Source organism: Adiantum capillus-veneris, chromosome 15 (genome assembly GCF_014529385.1).
Source record: "Adiantum capillus-veneris isolate H3 chromosome 15, ASM1452938v2, whole genome shotgun sequence".
Lineage (NCBI taxonomy): Eukaryota > Viridiplantae > Streptophyta > Polypodiopsida > Polypodiales > Pteridaceae > Adiantum > Adiantum capillus-veneris.
The window spans coordinates 97,250,031-97,268,485 of record NC_140945.1 but is presented as its reverse complement, the minus strand read 5'-3'; the positions used below and the strand labels follow the sequence as shown (position 1 = coordinate 97,268,485).

General features: G+C 41.7%; 2 protein-coding genes across 3 annotated transcripts in view; one reads left to right on the top strand and one right to left on the bottom strand.

Moving 5' to 3' along the window:
* The first annotated feature begins 13,653 nt into the window (after positions 1–13,653).
* Positions 13,654–18,455, top strand: part of LOC147441126 (uncharacterized) — a 31,426-nt gene continuing 26,624 nt past the window's right edge. The window contains exon 1 of one of the 2 annotated variants that reach the window (XM_086482846.1): positions 13,654–14,398. In XM_086482846.1, the coding sequence (XP_086338972.1) occupies positions 13,884–14,398 (515 nt within the window). In that variant the 5' untranslated portion in view covers positions 13,654–13,883. The remainder of the gene's footprint in view (positions 14,399–18,455) is intronic. The other variant, XM_086482845.1, reaches the window with a different exon arrangement.
* On the bottom strand, positions 14,759–17,197 carry LOC147441127 (uncharacterized). The gene is made up of 2 exons (XM_086482847.1): positions 16,714–17,197; positions 14,759–15,501 (listed from the first exon to the last, which is right to left on the bottom strand). Exons 1-2 carry the CDS (start codon positions 17,034–17,036, stop codon positions 15,177–15,179), a joined length of 648 nt encoding a protein of 215 aa, XP_086338973.1. The 5' UTR covers positions 17,037–17,197; the 3' UTR covers positions 14,759–15,176.

Sequence of the window (18,455 nt, the reverse complement as noted above, 5' to 3'; positions counted from 1 at the left end):
TCATTGATATCCTTGACACCAGCAAGGAAAGTGTCTATATCATCTTCCTCATGCATAATCTTCGATTCCAGCTCTTTACGCTAAAAAGCAATTTTAGCCTCATTGCGGCTTGCATAAAGACCTGCTAGAATATCCCAAGCCTGATTTGCAGATTTCGCTGAACGAATGTGAGGAGTAATGGTGCGCTTCACAGGCAGTGCAATCAATGCATGGGCCTGCGCATCCTTTACATCCCAACGAACTTGTTCTGCTGTAGGTAGAACATCAAAACAACTCTAATAGAAGCAATCCTTGCAGCAAGACCTGCAACATCGCCTACATCCTCAGAACCAGGACGTACATCAATGCCCTACACAATATTCTAGACGCCCTTTGACACAAGAACATGTTGCATCATATAAGCCCACATAGGGTAATTGTCCCCATCCAACCTATCCTCAGCAGCAGCAAACATCTTGAACATATCTGTGTTGTTGTCAGCCATGGAAAATATCTGCACCTGATGTGAAAACTGCCCGAAATGAGGAGAAATTGAGTGAGACTAGCACGTGCTATATAGAACAACCCGCAGTAGATTGTATAGGACCTTATTTGCAGTAATTTGCCTTTGACAAAAATTCTGCACAAAATGACGAAATGCCTGCACAGACCTGGCTGTAGTGGAAACAGAGGTCCAAATGAGCCCGCATTAAACATCTGAGCAGACTAAGCTCTATGAGCTTGACCGAAATTTTCATCGACCTGCGAATGCTCGCTAAAGCTCACTAAAATCGGAGAAATTGAGCAGGCGTGTGCTGGAGTTGCTGGTGACTAAGCCTGGGAGGACGCAACCTGCTCTGATACCAATTGTTGGAATTAGGGTTGCAAGAAAACACACACAGCTTGGAGAAGACAAAGGAAGTTCAAGGCACACAACTGAGAGTGTGTTACTTAGTGTGCAATGAAAAGATAGATAGCCCTAGAATGAATGGGCGTATATACAATGCACGAGGGAAAAAACCTCCTAAAGAGGGAAAAAATGCCCCGGCAGTCCTAGTGTGTTCACACACATCACTACCACATGTATATGGTAACATCTCCAACATTGTAGTAATGAAGATGTGGAAATATTTGACAATTCATCAATGACCATATAGAAAGAAAAATTTATAGACTAATAGTAGTGGTAAGCTAACTCTGCTTTAGAGGCCACAGTAAGATATGTGCATTCATAGAACAAGATAAGATACTTGTTGAATAATGAGTGTAGGAATTGGTGGAGTAAAGGAACTCTATGTGTCGCACTTTTGTGAGGGGAGATGGAGGGAGTGGGCAGGGAGGCCCTAGCTATAGGGGAGTGCCCAAGGGGGAAGATACAACATGGTCTAGGAACTCACGGAGTTTGGTTTAGCCAATGTGGAGCAAGGCTAATGAGGGTCCCTCTCACTCCTGTCATAGAGTGTTTGCAGTTACCTCCACGCACAAGTACATCTCGTACTTGAAGGATGTTATTTTTTTTAGACACCCTTACATGAGACATATTCCACATGTGGAGAATATGAGTCTCTAAGACTAACACGGGCACCCAAAGCACCATTGATTTTGGATCTATCCAACCGACAGAAGATCAAGGGAAATTTAACAATACCGGATTCCAGGCGTAGTTAGCAAGGCTAATTATCGGCATCTGTGGTGCATACTATGGCTACGAGGTTCTTGAATCAAGACATCATCTCTTGTCTATTTCAATTAGGCACGGCCAATCATCATATTGTTAAGGTACTTCTTTCTTATCGTATCATGGACCCCATGTTTGATTCTCTGGATATGGACTTACCTGAGAATCATCGTTTTGATTTTGAACTTTCCCCGAGGGAATCAACTCCTTCTCCCCAAAGTGTATTGGAAATTTTGGAGGATACTAGAAATTTACTTGAAGCAAAAGAGTACGTCACGTGACGTGATCTCCAAAAGTTTGATGATCAATTTTGAAAATTAGCCATTCAAGTTCATCTGCTTGCTACTTAGGTCGAGCAACTTACAGAATTGGTTTCCTCATATATCTCACAAGATGCCATCGCTACCCAAGGGGACAATGTCAAAAAAGTCTCAGTCAACGTGGCCAAAAGGAGACTTTCATATCAAGAGTTTAATCGACCATATTTACAAAGATTATGATTTTGTTGCATGGGACAACATTTTAAAAAAAAAGTGTCCCTATGCAATTAAATGGTTATCTATTTGCTCTATTTTTTGTATAGGATACAATAAAATGTATAGGTATAGCCTTTATAGTTTAGGATAGGCAAAGGTTTCTTTTTGCTCTAAGAAAGGTTGAACGCTTTGTGCACATGGTGATTCTCCTTATTCAATTACATTTAGGTGAATATTTGTCCACACAAAACATAGTTACAAGCATAATCATTTCTAGAAAATACGTATTTGAAAGCAAGGCATTAAGGAGCACAGCTCCATGCATTGGATGCATTATCACTTCAAAGCCATTGTAGCTTGCCAGGGAGCAGGCAACATAACTACACGAAGCACAATGGAAAACACATTGACATCCACCGCTATGAGATGAATCCAATGTTGACCACCACACATACGGGATGCTATGACTTTCGATGCCAAGGGAAATCGGTAAGTATGTTAACTTTAAGTTTCAATTTTGAACTTATTCACTTATGCAGGAATTTTCACAATGCCACCTTGACAAGCAAATGTTGCTTTGATCAAGCAGTGTTTGGCAATAGATGACACTTAATAACTAAGTTGTAGATGCTATCTCTATCACTATTGGGAAATCTCATGATTCTCAATAAGCTACACGATTCGGCAAGGCAAATTCTTTATGAAATTTTGACAAGGTTGATTCTTTTCTACTTGGACTCATGTGTGTCAACAAGAGCACCTATTAGCTATGAGCACTCAGGATGCATTCTGTCTCATCTTTTGATGAATTCATGCAAAGCAAGGCTTCATTTCATGACATTTTGCATAGAAGTTTCCAAAGTTTGAAATATGCTATTAGCATACGAACTTCAGAAAACTTGGCACAATGTCTATCCGATTTTCTTTTGGAGGTCGGTATGACCCAAGCCACGATGGCATGTGGGGTATATCCAATATCTCTGAATTTCTTAGCATATACGGCTATGAGCTAGCTATAAGCGATGGCCACTCATCTCAGAGGGGCGACAAGGTAAGTAAATTTTAAGTTATGCTTGTTTTTTTTGTGTGCAATTTAACCTTCCATTTAAAATATTTCTCTACTATGCAAGGCAAAGTGCTTCGCCAGACTGTGAAGCAAGGCTTCTCTTATGTGCTGAGGAAGTATCACTTGACTTTAGATCAAGGATAATGACACACATATTTCGTATTAAGTGGATATAAGCTCACAATTGAGTCTGGCAATGACGGACTATGATGTATCCATGCCAATGTAATCGTGCAAGGCACGTATAGGAGTAGCTCATGGTTGAGACTATTATTGATGCCAGGGGCTTACCAATCCATTTTTTTGATATGCATGCATGGTATACAAATGTGATGGTAGTCCCAACCACCCCATCATTGTATATGCTTCCGCAATACCATCAGCTACTCTGCCTAAAACGATTTGAGATTGGTAGATAGGCTTACGATTGTTGTATATGTATACAATGGTGAACACTTTACATCGTTGGCTCTATGAACAAGGTGCAACCAATGCCATTGAAGGTTTTTATGGGTAGCAAGTAGGCATGGCCTAGCTATCAAACAACTGATTCATGGGAAGACATGAATACATTAAGAGAGCCTCCATGCTGGCAGTCTCTTCTGTAAACACATGAGAAAATCTAGTGTGACTATTTTTCTTTGGGGGTATTTGACATCTTTCTTCTCGATTCATAGAGGAAGAAGATGTTCTCATGACTTAGTTGTGAACAAGATTCCAATTGCAAAAGATCTGTTGCTTAATTGCAACATTGATTATTTCTAGGAGTGGTATATTAAGGGGTATCATTGCTTTAATACACAATCACTCCATAGGTGTTGAGAGTCATGATTTGAGCTGAGCATAGTTGTACTTTCAAGGAAACAATTCTGCAATCTACTGAGGGGTAGTGGACAAATTCAAAACTTTTAGTTGATTCCAAACACTTCCAACCACTGTGGACTATGTTCGTCACCGTCGGTCGGCTACTAGAGTGAGCAATTTCCATGCAAAGTCTAACCAAGTGGTTTGACATTGCCAAAGCTAACCAAGGGGTTTGGATTGCAAAGGCAACCCCCAAGGTTATTAGTTCCTATTGTTTGTTTTTCACTAATCTTTCCTTTAGTCTTTAACAAGTCATTGATAACTACATCTTCAAAGCTGGTTTTATGGTAAGGCACCTTTCCAATTGTATGTTTTAGGTTTGCAATGTGAGCGTAACTACGGGTAAATGAACTTCATGTTCAACCTCCAGGTACGCATCTGATTTGGTTTATTTCCATTTTTGAATATTCTTTCCTTGACTTTTTCAAGTCGGATGAATAAGATTGAATGCTTTCATCCATTTTTGCTCTTCGGAGAGATGACAACGTCATGTAAGAGCCAAGAATTTTGGGCCGTAGTGTCCGAGATACATTTTTGCATTACACAGTTATGGACCCACTTGTAGGGTTTGATTTGGCACATGTCACATGGGATACAACATGGTCTAGGAACTCAGGGAGTTCAGTTTAGCCAGTGTGGAGTAAGGTTAATGAGGGTCTATCTCACTCACGTAACGGAGTGTTTGCAGTTATCTCCACACACAAGTACATCTTGTACTTGAAGGATGTTCTTTTTTCAGACATCCTTACCTGAGATATATTCCACGTGTCGAGAATATGAGTCTCTGGGACTGACATTGGTATCCTTTAATTATGTGTCGCGAGGACAAGGTCCCTAGGTGCTGGTTAAATCCATTTATAAGACCATTTATGCACGTTGTATCAGGCACAACTTCAGTGGCCAGGAATTGTCGGATACCTAGTTAGACTTGTTAAGGTACAATGTTGTTAAACAACTTTAACGGATAGTTGTTTATACATGTAGCAAGGCTCTGTTCTGTTTATGAACATGTTTCATTGGTACCTAGGTGTGATTGATCTCACATTCCATTACGGTCCAATGTCATGCCAAGGGCCAGGACGGGACGGACATAAATATGCAGGTTCGGATCTGTTTTTGTTAAATGCATGCACACTAGGTGTTATGGGCCCTAGTGTTTAACAAAAGCTATTTTGGAACGGCATGCACATTCATGACATAGTTCTAACAATCACCAATAGAGGTCATGGCTCAATTTGAGTGCTTGTGGATCTTTCAAGTTAACCAAGATGGTTATCCAAAACATTGCTAATTCTCAGCAATGTTGTAAGGAATGGTGATCCTTATTTATCACTCATTTTAGAAGACTGTCTGTAAACCATGAGGAAACACACCTCAGTCTCAATACTGTCAGTATCCAAGGAGATAGACAGATTACAAAGTGTAATCTTGTGCTAAAGGATATGCGAAGTGCGTGTGTTAACATCAAGCAATCCAATTAGCACAAATTTATTGCTCTAGTTGGAGTTTGTTTACCATAAGGTAAAGCATGTTTGTGACTAGGTTTAGTCTCTTCATGTTTAAGTCAGGTTCTCAACCTTGAACACTGGTTATGGTGGGGTTGTTGATACGATAATATAACAAGTCAAGGACATATACCTCTTTTCTAAATACATTTTTGAGTGGAAGGATCTCCCAAGATTCCTCCCAAGTAATGCATTTCCCAAATCAAGGTCACCAATGGGTTCATTTTTAAAAAAATGGTGTACTTACTGCGAAGATTCTCCTTGTATCTTTGGAGTCTAAGGTTCTCTGCACCTATGTGCCTCCCTTCTCCCCCTCCCCCTCCCACATGACATCTTCCTTAAGCATCCCTTGTCTAGTATTTCCTCTGTGCCTCTCCTCACCCAAAAGAGCCGTTTTCTTGCAATCACTTCCAAGAGCCCTTGTCTTGCAAAATGAAGCAAATCTTCCCAGATTCTCTTCATTTTGCATTTTTCAAAATTATGACCACCTACTAGATAATAATAATAAAAAGAAATAGTGCGAAGATTCCTCTCCCCAGGAAACTCCTTTATCTCCCCTATCCCAAATAGCACCTTCTGCACCCCCTCTTTTCGACTTCCTCTTCCTTCATTCTTTAGCTTTGACATATCTCCACCTCTTACTTAGCCCATGTCAGTGCAGTCCCCCCCATCACCACCTCTACATATTTCTATCTTGCCTCCCTTTCCTCCCACTTAGAGCTATTACCACCTCACACCTGCCTGTAGACAATGTCCTCACCTATAGATAGTGTCCTCATTTTGCTACAAACGGAAGGCGTGGTAGCCCTGCAAAATACCAAAAAATTGCATGTGGCAAGCCATAAAATTGACAAATCTACATACCTAAGGAGTCCCATAGCACATAATCCAAGCTATACATAAACAGAGAGAGACAGAGAGCGAGAGAGAGTAAGAGAGCACGTGCAGACGCACCTCCTAGAGCAGAGTGCTATGTCGGCAAGGCAAGAAAGAAGATAGTAGAGGACCTCGTGTAGCCTTAGCTTTTTCCATCTGTCAGCTACAATAAATAAACAATAATCAATTTCCATTGCATACCTCTCCATTAGAAAGCAAATGTCCTCAGTTGTTGCGAAGATAGGAATCTGCAAAGTGAACTTGTAAAAAACAATGGTTAGTATTCTGTGTCAAAAAATATCACACATTGAAAAAAAAATCATAAACTTAAATAACACTGTTTATGCCTACCATCATCCACATACTACCTATTCTAGTGTCCCATACCACTAAATAAGCAACATATGTCATACCCTGATAAATCAGGATATCATTGGTCACTCATTTAGTAAAACAATTCTTATAAATCTCAAGTCCAATTTTATATACCAATTTCAAAACCAATTCCAAATCCAAAAGATAAATCCAAATCCTAATATCTTGTATTTTATATACCCGTGTAGGAAAATTATATCAGATACAGTGGTGGCCAACCATTGTAGCATGATTTTGTGGTTGGTGCTGCCTAAATTGGTGAATCTGCACTAATGTTGCCTAGACCGACGGATTTGCTACAAATGGAAGGCACGGTGGCCCTTCAAAATACCAAAAAAATGCATATTGCAAGCCATAAAACCGACAAATTTGCATACCTGACGAGTCCCGTACCACATAATCCAAGCTATATGCAAACAAAGAGAGACAAAGAATAAGAGAGCATGTGCAAACGCACTTCCTAGAGCGGAGTGCCACACCGGCACGGCGAGAGAGAAGAGAGTAGAGGAGAGAAGAATGGACACAAGCCTAGGTACAATCTCCCCCCGTGCAAGAGTGAGCATTTTCCTCTTGCACGTATTTATTTATAGATTTTTCAATGCTAAAAAATAAATACACATTGGCCGGCCGAGCATAAATGGCCAAAGCTCATAAAGAGCACTTGAATAAAAAATGTACATAAAGTATGATATCCTCACCTAGCCTTAGCTTTTGCCATTTGTCAGCTTGCAATAAATAAACAATAATCAATTTCCATTACACATCTACGGTGTGTCCTAGGGTCATTGCATCGTGCCCTCGATCCTACACCTCCAACATGCATTGTCAACATCCCACCATCACACTCCACTGCATTTGCAAGCTAGTTCAAACGCCAGAGCCCTACCTACGCTCGCAACACACACACACACACACTATCTATCTTAACTCTCTCTAGCTATGGCCACTACCGGGACCTTTACACCTACTCTTACACTACCTACCTTAAAACTAGATTCCTAAACCCCCTAGCATGGGGCACACACACACACACACACACACACACACACACACACACACACACACACAATACCTATGAAGGCCGCTAGCTATTCAAAAACCTACATTACTCTTGACATTTATTCCTACACACTCGTACACTTACTCTAATACTACCTACCTTTAAACTGGATTATTAAACTCTCTTGCATGGGGCACTACCCTTATCTCCTAATATTGGGGGGCATATGGCCATTACACTTAATGCCCTCCCCCAAATCGAGCCGGCCTACGATCTCTGTTCTGTCTCCCCACTCTACACGGCGCACTCATTCCCTCACTCCTGCACTCTGTCGCGCGGGTTCCTATACGCTCTGCGCGCTCTGCTCACTCAGAACGCCACCGAAGGCATTAACCTCGGGGATCGTCCGTATGGATCTCTCCCACTCCTCCAGCTGTTGCGCGAGTTGTATATAAAGGTGAGCTCTCTTGGAGCTCACTTAGTGTTGTGCACTTGTTCATTTCGTTGTGTGTTTGCAAATACCACTTAGTAGTCGCACTATCTCTTGTTGGGGAAAAGCTTTGAGTGATGGTTAAAGGGAAAGATAAATTGGCAGTTGTGGAGCTGGCTGCTCCAACTCAAACACAGGTATTACTGTTGGACATGGGCTTTCAAATACTTGATCTCTTGTTTAATTTTTGTGGTAAAAAGCTGGCTTGCGGTTTGGAAGCAGTCTAAATAGTTTTTTTCTCTCCTTTACTTAACTCAATGTAGTTGGTTGTTTCCGTTATAATCCGACTGTAAGTTGCCTACAACGTTTTCATATCGTTGTTTTGGTTATCTACCCATGACTAAATGAGTAGGAAAATCTCATTGGATTGGTTGTTTTCTGCTGGCCGGAGATTTTGGGGATGGTGCTGTAATGAGAAAACTCTGATCTGGAAAATTCTGAGGTTAAAATATCACCCAGGTTCTGTCTCTATTTTGTACTAGTAAAGGATATCCAGATTTTGTCGATTATTCTATGAACTTCTGTCTAGGCTTGCTTGCTTTGGAGACCGGACTGTTTTTAAAGGGCTCTTGTGCTTAGCCAAGCAACTTATGTTCTATGGTTATAACTAAGTAGTGGGATTTTGGTCTTTTGGCGTGAATACCATGCCTGAATTAAGGATACTCGCAGAACTCGGTTGATTGAATGCTTATGCCTGCATTTATATTGAGCTTTATTTAGGTTCAGCTTCATGTGGTTTTGTAGCTGCTTTTCTCCATTCTGATAGGCCATGTGTGGCATTACAACAATATAACATACATATTATGACTGGTGATTTTGGTGGAACTTGGCCTAGTGGAGCTTCTCTAGGTCTGCCTATGGTATATGAATGGTTCTCTATTTGGGAGATGTGTTACGGTTCTGTTTGGGGTTGAGCTACATCTATATGGCTCCATGAAAGTCTGGCCATTTCACCGCTTTTCATAAGGGGGCAACTAATTGTGACTGAATTCACTTTTGCACTATTGGCATGAACTTTATTTATTTGTTTGGAAAGCCGTATCGGTTATATTCTGCAATCAATTTACCTATACAACTATGAGGTGGATACCTTGCTTTTTAAGCTTCATGTGTTGTTGCTGCTCTTCTTTATTTTAATAGGACTTATATGGCTTATGGTCTGGTTCTTATGGTCTTTTTTCCTACATCTCATGACAGCATTATGGCTTGTTTGATATAGCCGATGGTTTTGATAGAACTTGGCATGCTGGAACTCCACTAAGGTTGACTGTGGGTTTGGGAATATTTGAGTTTTGGAGCTCTGGTTGGGAGCTTGGCCGCTTCTCTGTTTGGGGCTGAGGTGCATCAGTATAACTCTATGAAAATCTGGTCAATGTGTTGGATAATGGAGTGGCTAATCATGGCTGCAGTCTCTTTTGTTTTGTTACTAACTTGAACTTTTTGCTTATGCAACTACATAGTTGGCTTGTGACTTAATGCAACTATGCTATTTTGTGGTATTGGCTGTCTCTTTGTTGATTGAATGCTTATACTTGCATTTGAATTGAGCATCATTCTTGTACAGCTTTTTGTGTTTTTTTTGGTTGCTATGGTGTCTAAGAACACAACTTTGGCAACATTCGGATACCGGATTCTTGGTTTTTTGTCTAGATAGCTTGCGGATCTGGAAGCGGTCTAAATGGTTTTGTGTCTCTCTTTTACTTCACACAATATAGTTGGTTTGTGTCCTTTAGGCCTGGATGTTTCAACAGCATGTGGCCTACGATGGTTTCGTATCTTGGCTATAGTTTTCTATCCATGGTTAAATAGGTAGAAGCATCTCATTGGGTTGGTTTGTTTTTTGCTGGCCAGAGATTTTGGGAATGTTGCTATAGTGGAAAACTTTGATCATGCTGATCTGGAAAAATTCTGAGAATAATTTTCTTAAAAAGTTATCCAGGTTTTTTGTATTAAAGGGTATCTCATGGCCCTTTTTCACTGGGTGCTGATTGATTTTCTGTACTAGATTTTGGGCTGGGTCTTGCTTATTTTGGATGTTTTGCCATAACCAAATATGGCGCTCATAAGTTGGCTGCTGGCTAACGGTTATCGGTTAGAACTTACTTTTCTTCCGTACATCAGGTTATGTAAATACTTATTGCTTAGTAGATGATGATAACATCCATATACTGCCGTAATAACTAGTTTCTACTCAGTACTGAGCTGCCCTTGTAAATAATGAGTGCTGACACCTGTTACACTAGGTCTTATGTGTTTATGTTATGGTTTCCTTGAACCTCCAAGATGGGGAAGAGGATACCTTTGTTTCTTTTTGAGCTGGGATCTACTGGATCAATGCTTAAAAAACACGATCCTGGTTTTGAAAAAAATCTAGCAGTTGTCATCACTTTGGTGGTTGCTGTTTAAAAGCCTAAATAAAGCTTGGGAGTGGTTTTCCTTTGGTTGATTACTTTAAATATCTTTTTTTCTAACAATAGCTCTGCTCTGTAACACATTTTTAATATATTTTATTGATTTGCAGTTTCTTGACAGACTGGTCCCTCTTTTTATTTGCTATTTATTGACTTTTTTTGGGGATCTTTGAAACTTGGTAGGATCTCCTCGGGAGTATGTTACCAGGACTGAGCTGAGTCTTCTTGGTATTTTAAGTCTTATAAATCTCAGACAGATGTTTTTTAGGCCAACTCCACTTGGCTGTAACTGGTTTTTACACTTTGCTTGTTTTTCTAAAAGCTTATTACATGTACCAGCTGACTGTGTCATCTCTTTTTACATGCTAAAAGAGGGCTTATACTTCTTATGGCTCTTTTTTGAAACTTTGTGATATGTTTCTTGTAATTGATAATTCTGGCAGGGCCGTCACCTAGTAAGAGTATTGATATTTACCTTTGTGTCATCTCTTTTGCTCTCTGAAGACCGGAATGAACCTAGCTATTGGGCTGTTGAGAGTTTCTTTCTGCTAAAACCTTAATAGCAGCAACTTTTTTTGGGATATGACTAAGATGACCCGTAGATGGGATGATGTAAACCTAAAAGGTAGTAACTAATTCAAGTTATTATTATTTACCTAGGGAGCTAATACTTGTATATTTACAGGAAACACCAAAATATACATTAACGGCACGCATGAGCACAATTTCAGAACCTAAAAAATTGCGGCAATAAATGCCAAACTCCGCCAAGTGGAGAGACGGGCGTACGTAGTCCACTTCGGGGCAAAGATAGCCTCCAAAGCTCGCCTCCGACCTTTCCTTTTTAGAGCTTATAAAATTAAAAAGAGCTCCACTTAGAATTCCTAAATCTAAGTTTGTTTTGGTTAGACAAATCTGTTTTGATATCAGGAATCCTGCTGAATTTTTTTTTATAAAAAAAACTACATTTTGTCCCCATACAGCTTGGTTTTTTATGATTGTTAAACTGATAGAGTTGTATGGTCTTTGATATCGTGAAACACATAAGTCTAAAACATTTTTTCCCATCGCACTGGTTAAAAGTTTTCATCTCTTTACTTTAATTGATAGCAATTTTAAAGTTGGGTGACATCGATAACAAGTGGGATACCTATGCATCACTTGCAGTCAGTGCCAATACTAACTAAATGTTATATTGTCTCTATGGATGCAGGTGAGAGTTACCTTCTCAACTCTAAGCTATCAAATTTTTGCTGGTCTGGAGATTTGCAGGACTTGTATCTCTTCATCCTTACTAGGGAAGCTTTTTAAATTGCCCCACTTGTGTATAAGACCATTTTTTGACATGATAATGGAATTATACAGCCCTCTTTCCTGACATAGTTTCTAGTGTCTTTTGAATTTGGTCAAATTCTTTGGTGTCTATGTATTAATATTATTGAAACACACACACACGCACACACACACACACACACACACACACACACACACAGAAAGAGAATTTTCATCCCTAAATGCTTGTAATCACATACTATACAGTTTCCTCTAGTAGAGAACTAGCGGTTTCATTAGCAATCTGCGGCCATCAAACAAAAAAATTGCGATCAATCGAGAGAGAGAGAGAGAGAGAGAGAGAGAGAGAGAGAGAGAGAGAGAGAGTCTCCCTACATTCTTTTGTATTTAAAAATTTTCAAATTGTAGAGATCTACAAAATTGTGCCCACCTACTTGGCCAAAGAGGTGTCCACGTGAAAGAAATTTTGACCATATTAAAGTAATACATGGCTCAAGCTACGAATTCTCTAAGCTTTGAAAGGCAAACATTGGTGTGCATGACGATGTATCTTGGCTAGAACTTCTGACAAATGCAACAAGAGCTACCAATCTAGAGGAAGGAACGAAAGACAATTGTAACCTAGGTAGAAGAGGAGAAGAAATCCCCCCCCCCCCCCCCCCCCCCCCCCCCCCCCCCCCCCCCCCCCCCCCCCCCCGCGTGTGGCTCTCCTTTGTACCTAACTCTCTTCCCATACCTTCCTCCAACAATGCTTGAGTAACAATCTCATCGTGAATTCAGAGAGAGAGAGAGAGAGAGAGAGAGAGAGAGAGAGAGAGAGAGAGAGAGAGAGCTGTGCGACCCCTCTCATGCCTTGCAATGTTCACGACACCTTTCTGTGACAACCCCTACCCTTCTCGCAATGTTGACAACACGAGGCCCTCTCCAAAATCAAGTATTTGAGAGAGAGAGAGAGAGAGAGAGAGAGAGAGAGAGAGAGTCTCCAACGATGCCCCCTTGTGTGCCTAAAAATATTGCCGATTGCCAACATATTGGTGAAAATGGTAGACAAACTGGTAGGTTCTCTAAAATAATAACCTGTACAGGGGAATATTCGCCTCCTCACCTGTCTCTCTCTCTCTCTCTCCGAGATCAAGAATTTGCTAAAAATTCTCACTAACGGACATTTTATATAATCGTGCAGGAAAAACATTGCACCCGTTCACCGTTCAACATAATAGTTTGGTGAACACCGGTCACAGAGTGACAAGTGCTAACGAACGGTGAACTCGCGAGTCGTGACCACTGACTTGTGACTTTATGGTTACAATTGAACTTTTCCAACGGAGAAATAAGAGAGAAGGTCAACAGAACCGGGTGACGGCTTTTTGACGCAGGGACATTTGTTCCTGCGTGTGCGCACGTGTGCACGGAGTGTGTGTGTGAGAGAGAAAGAGTGTAGAGAGAGAAAATCTCCAGAGAAAAATAGAGCGAGCGAGTCCTGGTTTTGCATACACATTTTCTCAGGTTTGGTGCTGTAGGATCTCAAGCCGACAAAGCCATTGCGGCTCTTTTGCAGGAACTGCCAGCCCTCCGTCAAGCTCTGAGGTTTCTTCGCGGAAGAAAGCAGGCCGCCTGTAAGCAGCTCATCAAGCACTGAAGCTCATGCTCTAAAGAGCAGGGCTCCCACCTTGATCTAGCAGCTCACAGGGGATTAGCGCCACCGCCCAAGAACAAGCTAGCCATTTTGTCTCCTTTACATGCTCTCTTTGTATCAGGAACACAGGTTTTTACTGCCAGGGACGCAACACTGGAAGTAAAGACCTCAGGCTTTTATCCTCAAGGACGCAACACTGGGGGAAAATACCTCATCACATTTAGCAGCTATCAAATGCACAGGTTTTCAGCCCTCTTCCACAAGCGCGTGAAAGACGGCAAGCATAGTGATACAGACGATGACTTATCCTCATATGCTCATGAGGATTCCAGTGATGGGAGCAGATCATTCCGAAGTCCACCCAGGTTGATGAGGTCTCCTGGTATTCGAGGTTTGCGGACTACAGAGGATGTTGATCAATCCAGATTCTCCCTCAGTAATGCCGCTGATCATTCCTCAGAGTCTGCCTCTATGTTGACTTCAAATGTACGCTCTACGTCCAACTTGTCATCTATGTACCCAAGCAACTCCCAATTGGGTTCACCGCTTCCATCGCCTCCTAGATCGCCTGTCCTTGCAACACAAGCACCAAGCCTATGGCCACTTCCCTCGCCAAGACAGCTTCCCAAGAGACATGAAGACTCTGAAAGGCATTTGAATGGATTTCCTTTGGAACACTCAGACACTGGCAATACATATGTGATTGAAGGAGAGACATATAAGTCCTTACAGTCTACACCAAGTATAGAGTAAGAGCCTTGATCTCTCTCTACTTTCAAGTTGTGCTTTTTGGCAGTGCTTGTCACAAAATTGTCCTATTTCCGTTCTGGAAAGAAATCTTGGTTGTCTGAAAGGCTTTTTAGTGAAAGATTTGCTTGGAAAGTATCATAAGTTAAAATCTCCTGATACTACATGTCTTAAATAAAGAGGCGACTTGAGCTATTGGGCATACTTGGGGGACAATGGATGTGTACCCATCTTGAAATATTAATGGGGTTGTGTTTTGGGGTGTGTCGTGTATGTTGAATTCAAGGACACTTGTTTCGACGGGCTGCATTAGATTTCTTTTTGTGTGTGCGTGCGCGTGCGCATGCTCGAGTGCGGGCGTGCATGTGTAGACATTTGGAACTCATGAACACTTGCCTTTCCCTATCTAGGACAAGAAGGCCTTTGCTGACTATTCATGGTGTGTCTGTTTCTGTACAGTGTAGTGTGAAAGACAATTCTGCATAATCTGCAACAACTGCAGTAGATCTTGCAGGCAATGTAAAGAAAATGACAAGCCTCTGTTTGAACTTGGATCCGCATATGACGAACATGCGAGCTCTTCCACCTCTCCCCCCCCTCATGGGCTCGTGATGGCCGCCGACCTCCATCCTGGCCAACTGTTTTTTAATTGACACTTCGCCTTCTTACTTTTCCCTTTTTAAATCTTTTAGAGCTGGCTCACATGAGGCCATGGCCCCTTAGCTCGCGGTGTAGCATGTGCATGCCCCTAACGATAGGATACGTCACATTCCTTATCCCTTAAGAATTCTCGTCCTCGAAAATTTCATTCACAGGAATAATCCTAAAGTTGGGGAACCTTTTTTGAATAATGCTTACTCGCTCCCATGTTGAACTCTTTTTTATACAATCCTTCCACTTAACAAAACACTCTTTATAGATTGTATTTCTAGTTCTTTTTTCTCTAGTGTCTACTACTTTCTCTGTTTCATGTGGAAGAGATTGAGTGTCTACGAGTTTTACTACCTGATCATCTTGAATAAGATTATCAGATTGACCCAACTTCTTTTTGAGTTTACTAACATTGTCGGGGGATATGGGTTCGAAATGTGAGCCGGGTAGGCGCGGGGCAAGAGGTGTGAGAGAGAATAAGAACAATAGGTGCAAAAGGCTATGGAGTCAAGCTTTGAGTACAATGTAATCGGTAGCCAAGGCGGGCTGTTAGCAGCACCAACACTTGGATTAATTGGTAAATAGTAGTACAAGCTCCCTTTGCAAGATTAACTGGGCCGTTAACGACACCGGGGTTTAATAAGATGATTAATTAATCATCGGACTGATGATGGTGAAGGAAATTTTCGCCCGTCCCTTACCTGCTTCAACTGCCCTTGGATTCTGCAAACTTTAATTCTGCTCATTGCCTTAATCTTCATGCTTCAATTATTGTCAAATGTTCTGCAGCTTCTTGCTCTTAATTGCCGCTCACAAGCTTTGACTTTCTCCTCTAATCGACTTACTCCGATTGCCTTCAAGCTCTGTATGCCCTTGGTGATTTCTCTTACCGAGTTCGATAGAGTGAGCTTACTTGCTCCTTATGGGATGAGAGAGCTGGAGTCCTTTTCCTTAAGATTTCAGAGAGAGAGAGAGAGCGCCTTCTTAAGTTGCTCAAGTCCCTTGCTCGGTCGTTAACCCTTGCTTGGCCGCTACACTTCTCATGTACGGAAGAGAGAGAGAGAGAGCGGCTCCTTGCATCGAGAGCTTCCTCAGCCACAATCTTGCCTTGGTTGTTTCTTCCAAATTCGTCCCTTTCCTGTTGATTATGCCCAAGAGAGAGAGTCTTACTACTTGCTCCTCCACGAGAGAGAGAACCTTGAGTCTTCCTCTTCCGAGCTTTCTTACACCTTGGCTTCGAGAGCCTCGGGTTCTTCCTCACCAAACTTCTCAACTCCTCTTCTTCAAATACCCTCTCCTCCTCTTCGTCACTTCTTGTTGTTTTTTTGCATGCCATACCTTCCTCCTTGCTGTACCCTCTAAAAAATCCCTAAAATTTGCCCCTCCATGGCAGTCACGGCGTCGTGAATGACTGACGTGGCAGGCAGGGTTGTCGAGCTAAATGAAAACAGATGAAATCGGATCCGAATAGGGGCGCCATCGGGATCTCGGCAGCTTTTACTTCATTCTCACCACGGTCCGAGCCTTGCAACGGCCAGCGCGAGCTTCTTTACCCACTCTGCGCTGCTGCTTGCTGCTCACGCTCCATCTCTTCCTTTTTCTCCCCCCTTTTCACACATTATGTGCTTTCTTTTTAATTCAATGGGCAGCCATTTGGCCTTGGGCGAGTTTGTAAGCCATATCTCCAACTCTCTTTAGTATTGTGAAAGGTCCACAATACCTCAACGATAGTCTTGGACATGGTCCTATCTTCATGGTTTCAGACTTTTCAAGCACTTTTAAATACACTTGCTCCCCTTCCTCAAAGGTAAGAGGCCTTCTGTGTAAGTCAGTGAATGTCCTTGCTCTATCTTGAGCCTTTTTAATATTGTCTTTAGCAAGTTTAAGCATTTCACTCATATCTTTTAAAGAGTCTTTAACTGCTTGAACCTTTTTCTTTTGCAATCCCACTGCATAAGGAGCTCTTGGTTGAAACCCATACATTAACATGAATGGACTGCAGCCTGTGGAAGAGTGTTTGGCACTATTATATGCAAACTCTACTATAGGTAATTACTCTTTCCAATTAGTTTTCCGTTTACTTACATATGCTCATAGCATATCTTCTAGGATTTGATTAACCCTTTCAGTTTGACCATCCGTTTTAAGGATGCTCAGTTGTGCTCATGCTCAGTTTAGTGTCCAACCTCCTAAACACCCCTCTCCAAAAATTGTTGGTAAACGTCCAGTCTCTATCTGACACGTCGTCTGTTGGTAAACCATATAATCGATAGAGATTTTCTACAAATAATCTAGCCATTGCGGGAGTTTTAACATCAGATTTGGTTGGAATAAACCTAGCCACTTAGGTTGATCTATTCTTTGTTACCCAGACAGAGGCGTGCCCCCTCTGTGTTCTAGGTAATCCAACTATAGAATCCATGTGTAGCAAGCCTCAAAGTAGTGAGCAAGTGTAGCAGGCCACACACACCCCCGAGCTCTTCCACCTCTCTCCCCCTCATGGGATGGCTGCCGACTGGCCAACTCCTTTTAATTGACACTTAGCCATCTTACTTTTACCTTTTTAAATCTTTTAGAGCCAGCTCACACGAGGCCATGATCCCTTAGCTTACATGACATCTAATCTCTATAGTGCTCAATGCATGTCTATATGCCTAGGAAAATATACCAATTGGAAAATGCAACCCTAGTCAATCAATCCAATGCATGTCTATATGCTTAGGAAAATATACCAACATGAACCTAGTCAATCCATCCTATGGCAATGGGTGGGTGTAATATTGCATACGTGGAAGAGCCCTTTGTGAAGACTCGGATGATTTCTGCAGGGTGAGCTGTCCGTGCTTGCTACCTCTCTTGAAGATGTTGCTGGTGCCTAGCTCGGTTTTCCTGGATTTTCCTTTTATGTCGGTGTGAGAGTCCAGTGGAACTAGGAGCTCTTGATCGTCGATGTGCTCCAATCTCCTTTGCTCTTGACTGACTCCTTGATGATATTTTATCTGCGTAGGCCGAAAGAACTCTGCGAGGATGGTCTGCCTGATACGGTCCCCCCCACTCCTGGGTCTAGCATACTCTCTTGATGCTGACCCATATAAAGGAAGATGTATCATGTGGCACAATAGTCTTTGATTTGGAGTCATCAACTAGAGGAAAGCTTTGTTTTACCAAACAAATGTCAAAGAGGGTAGTGGGCTTGTATATTCTTATAACATGCACTTCGCCATGCAATATGAGTATCTCCTCTCTGAGTATTGTGCATATCCTGGCCCCTCTCAATCTCTAGGGGGTGTGAGGAGAGCCTGATTTGGACACGCTGCCACAAGCTATAGGGTAAGAATAGATACTTGCAGTGACTCGGGAGGATGCTGAACGAAGCTGTCATGCGTCAACATAAGAATCTTATCTCTG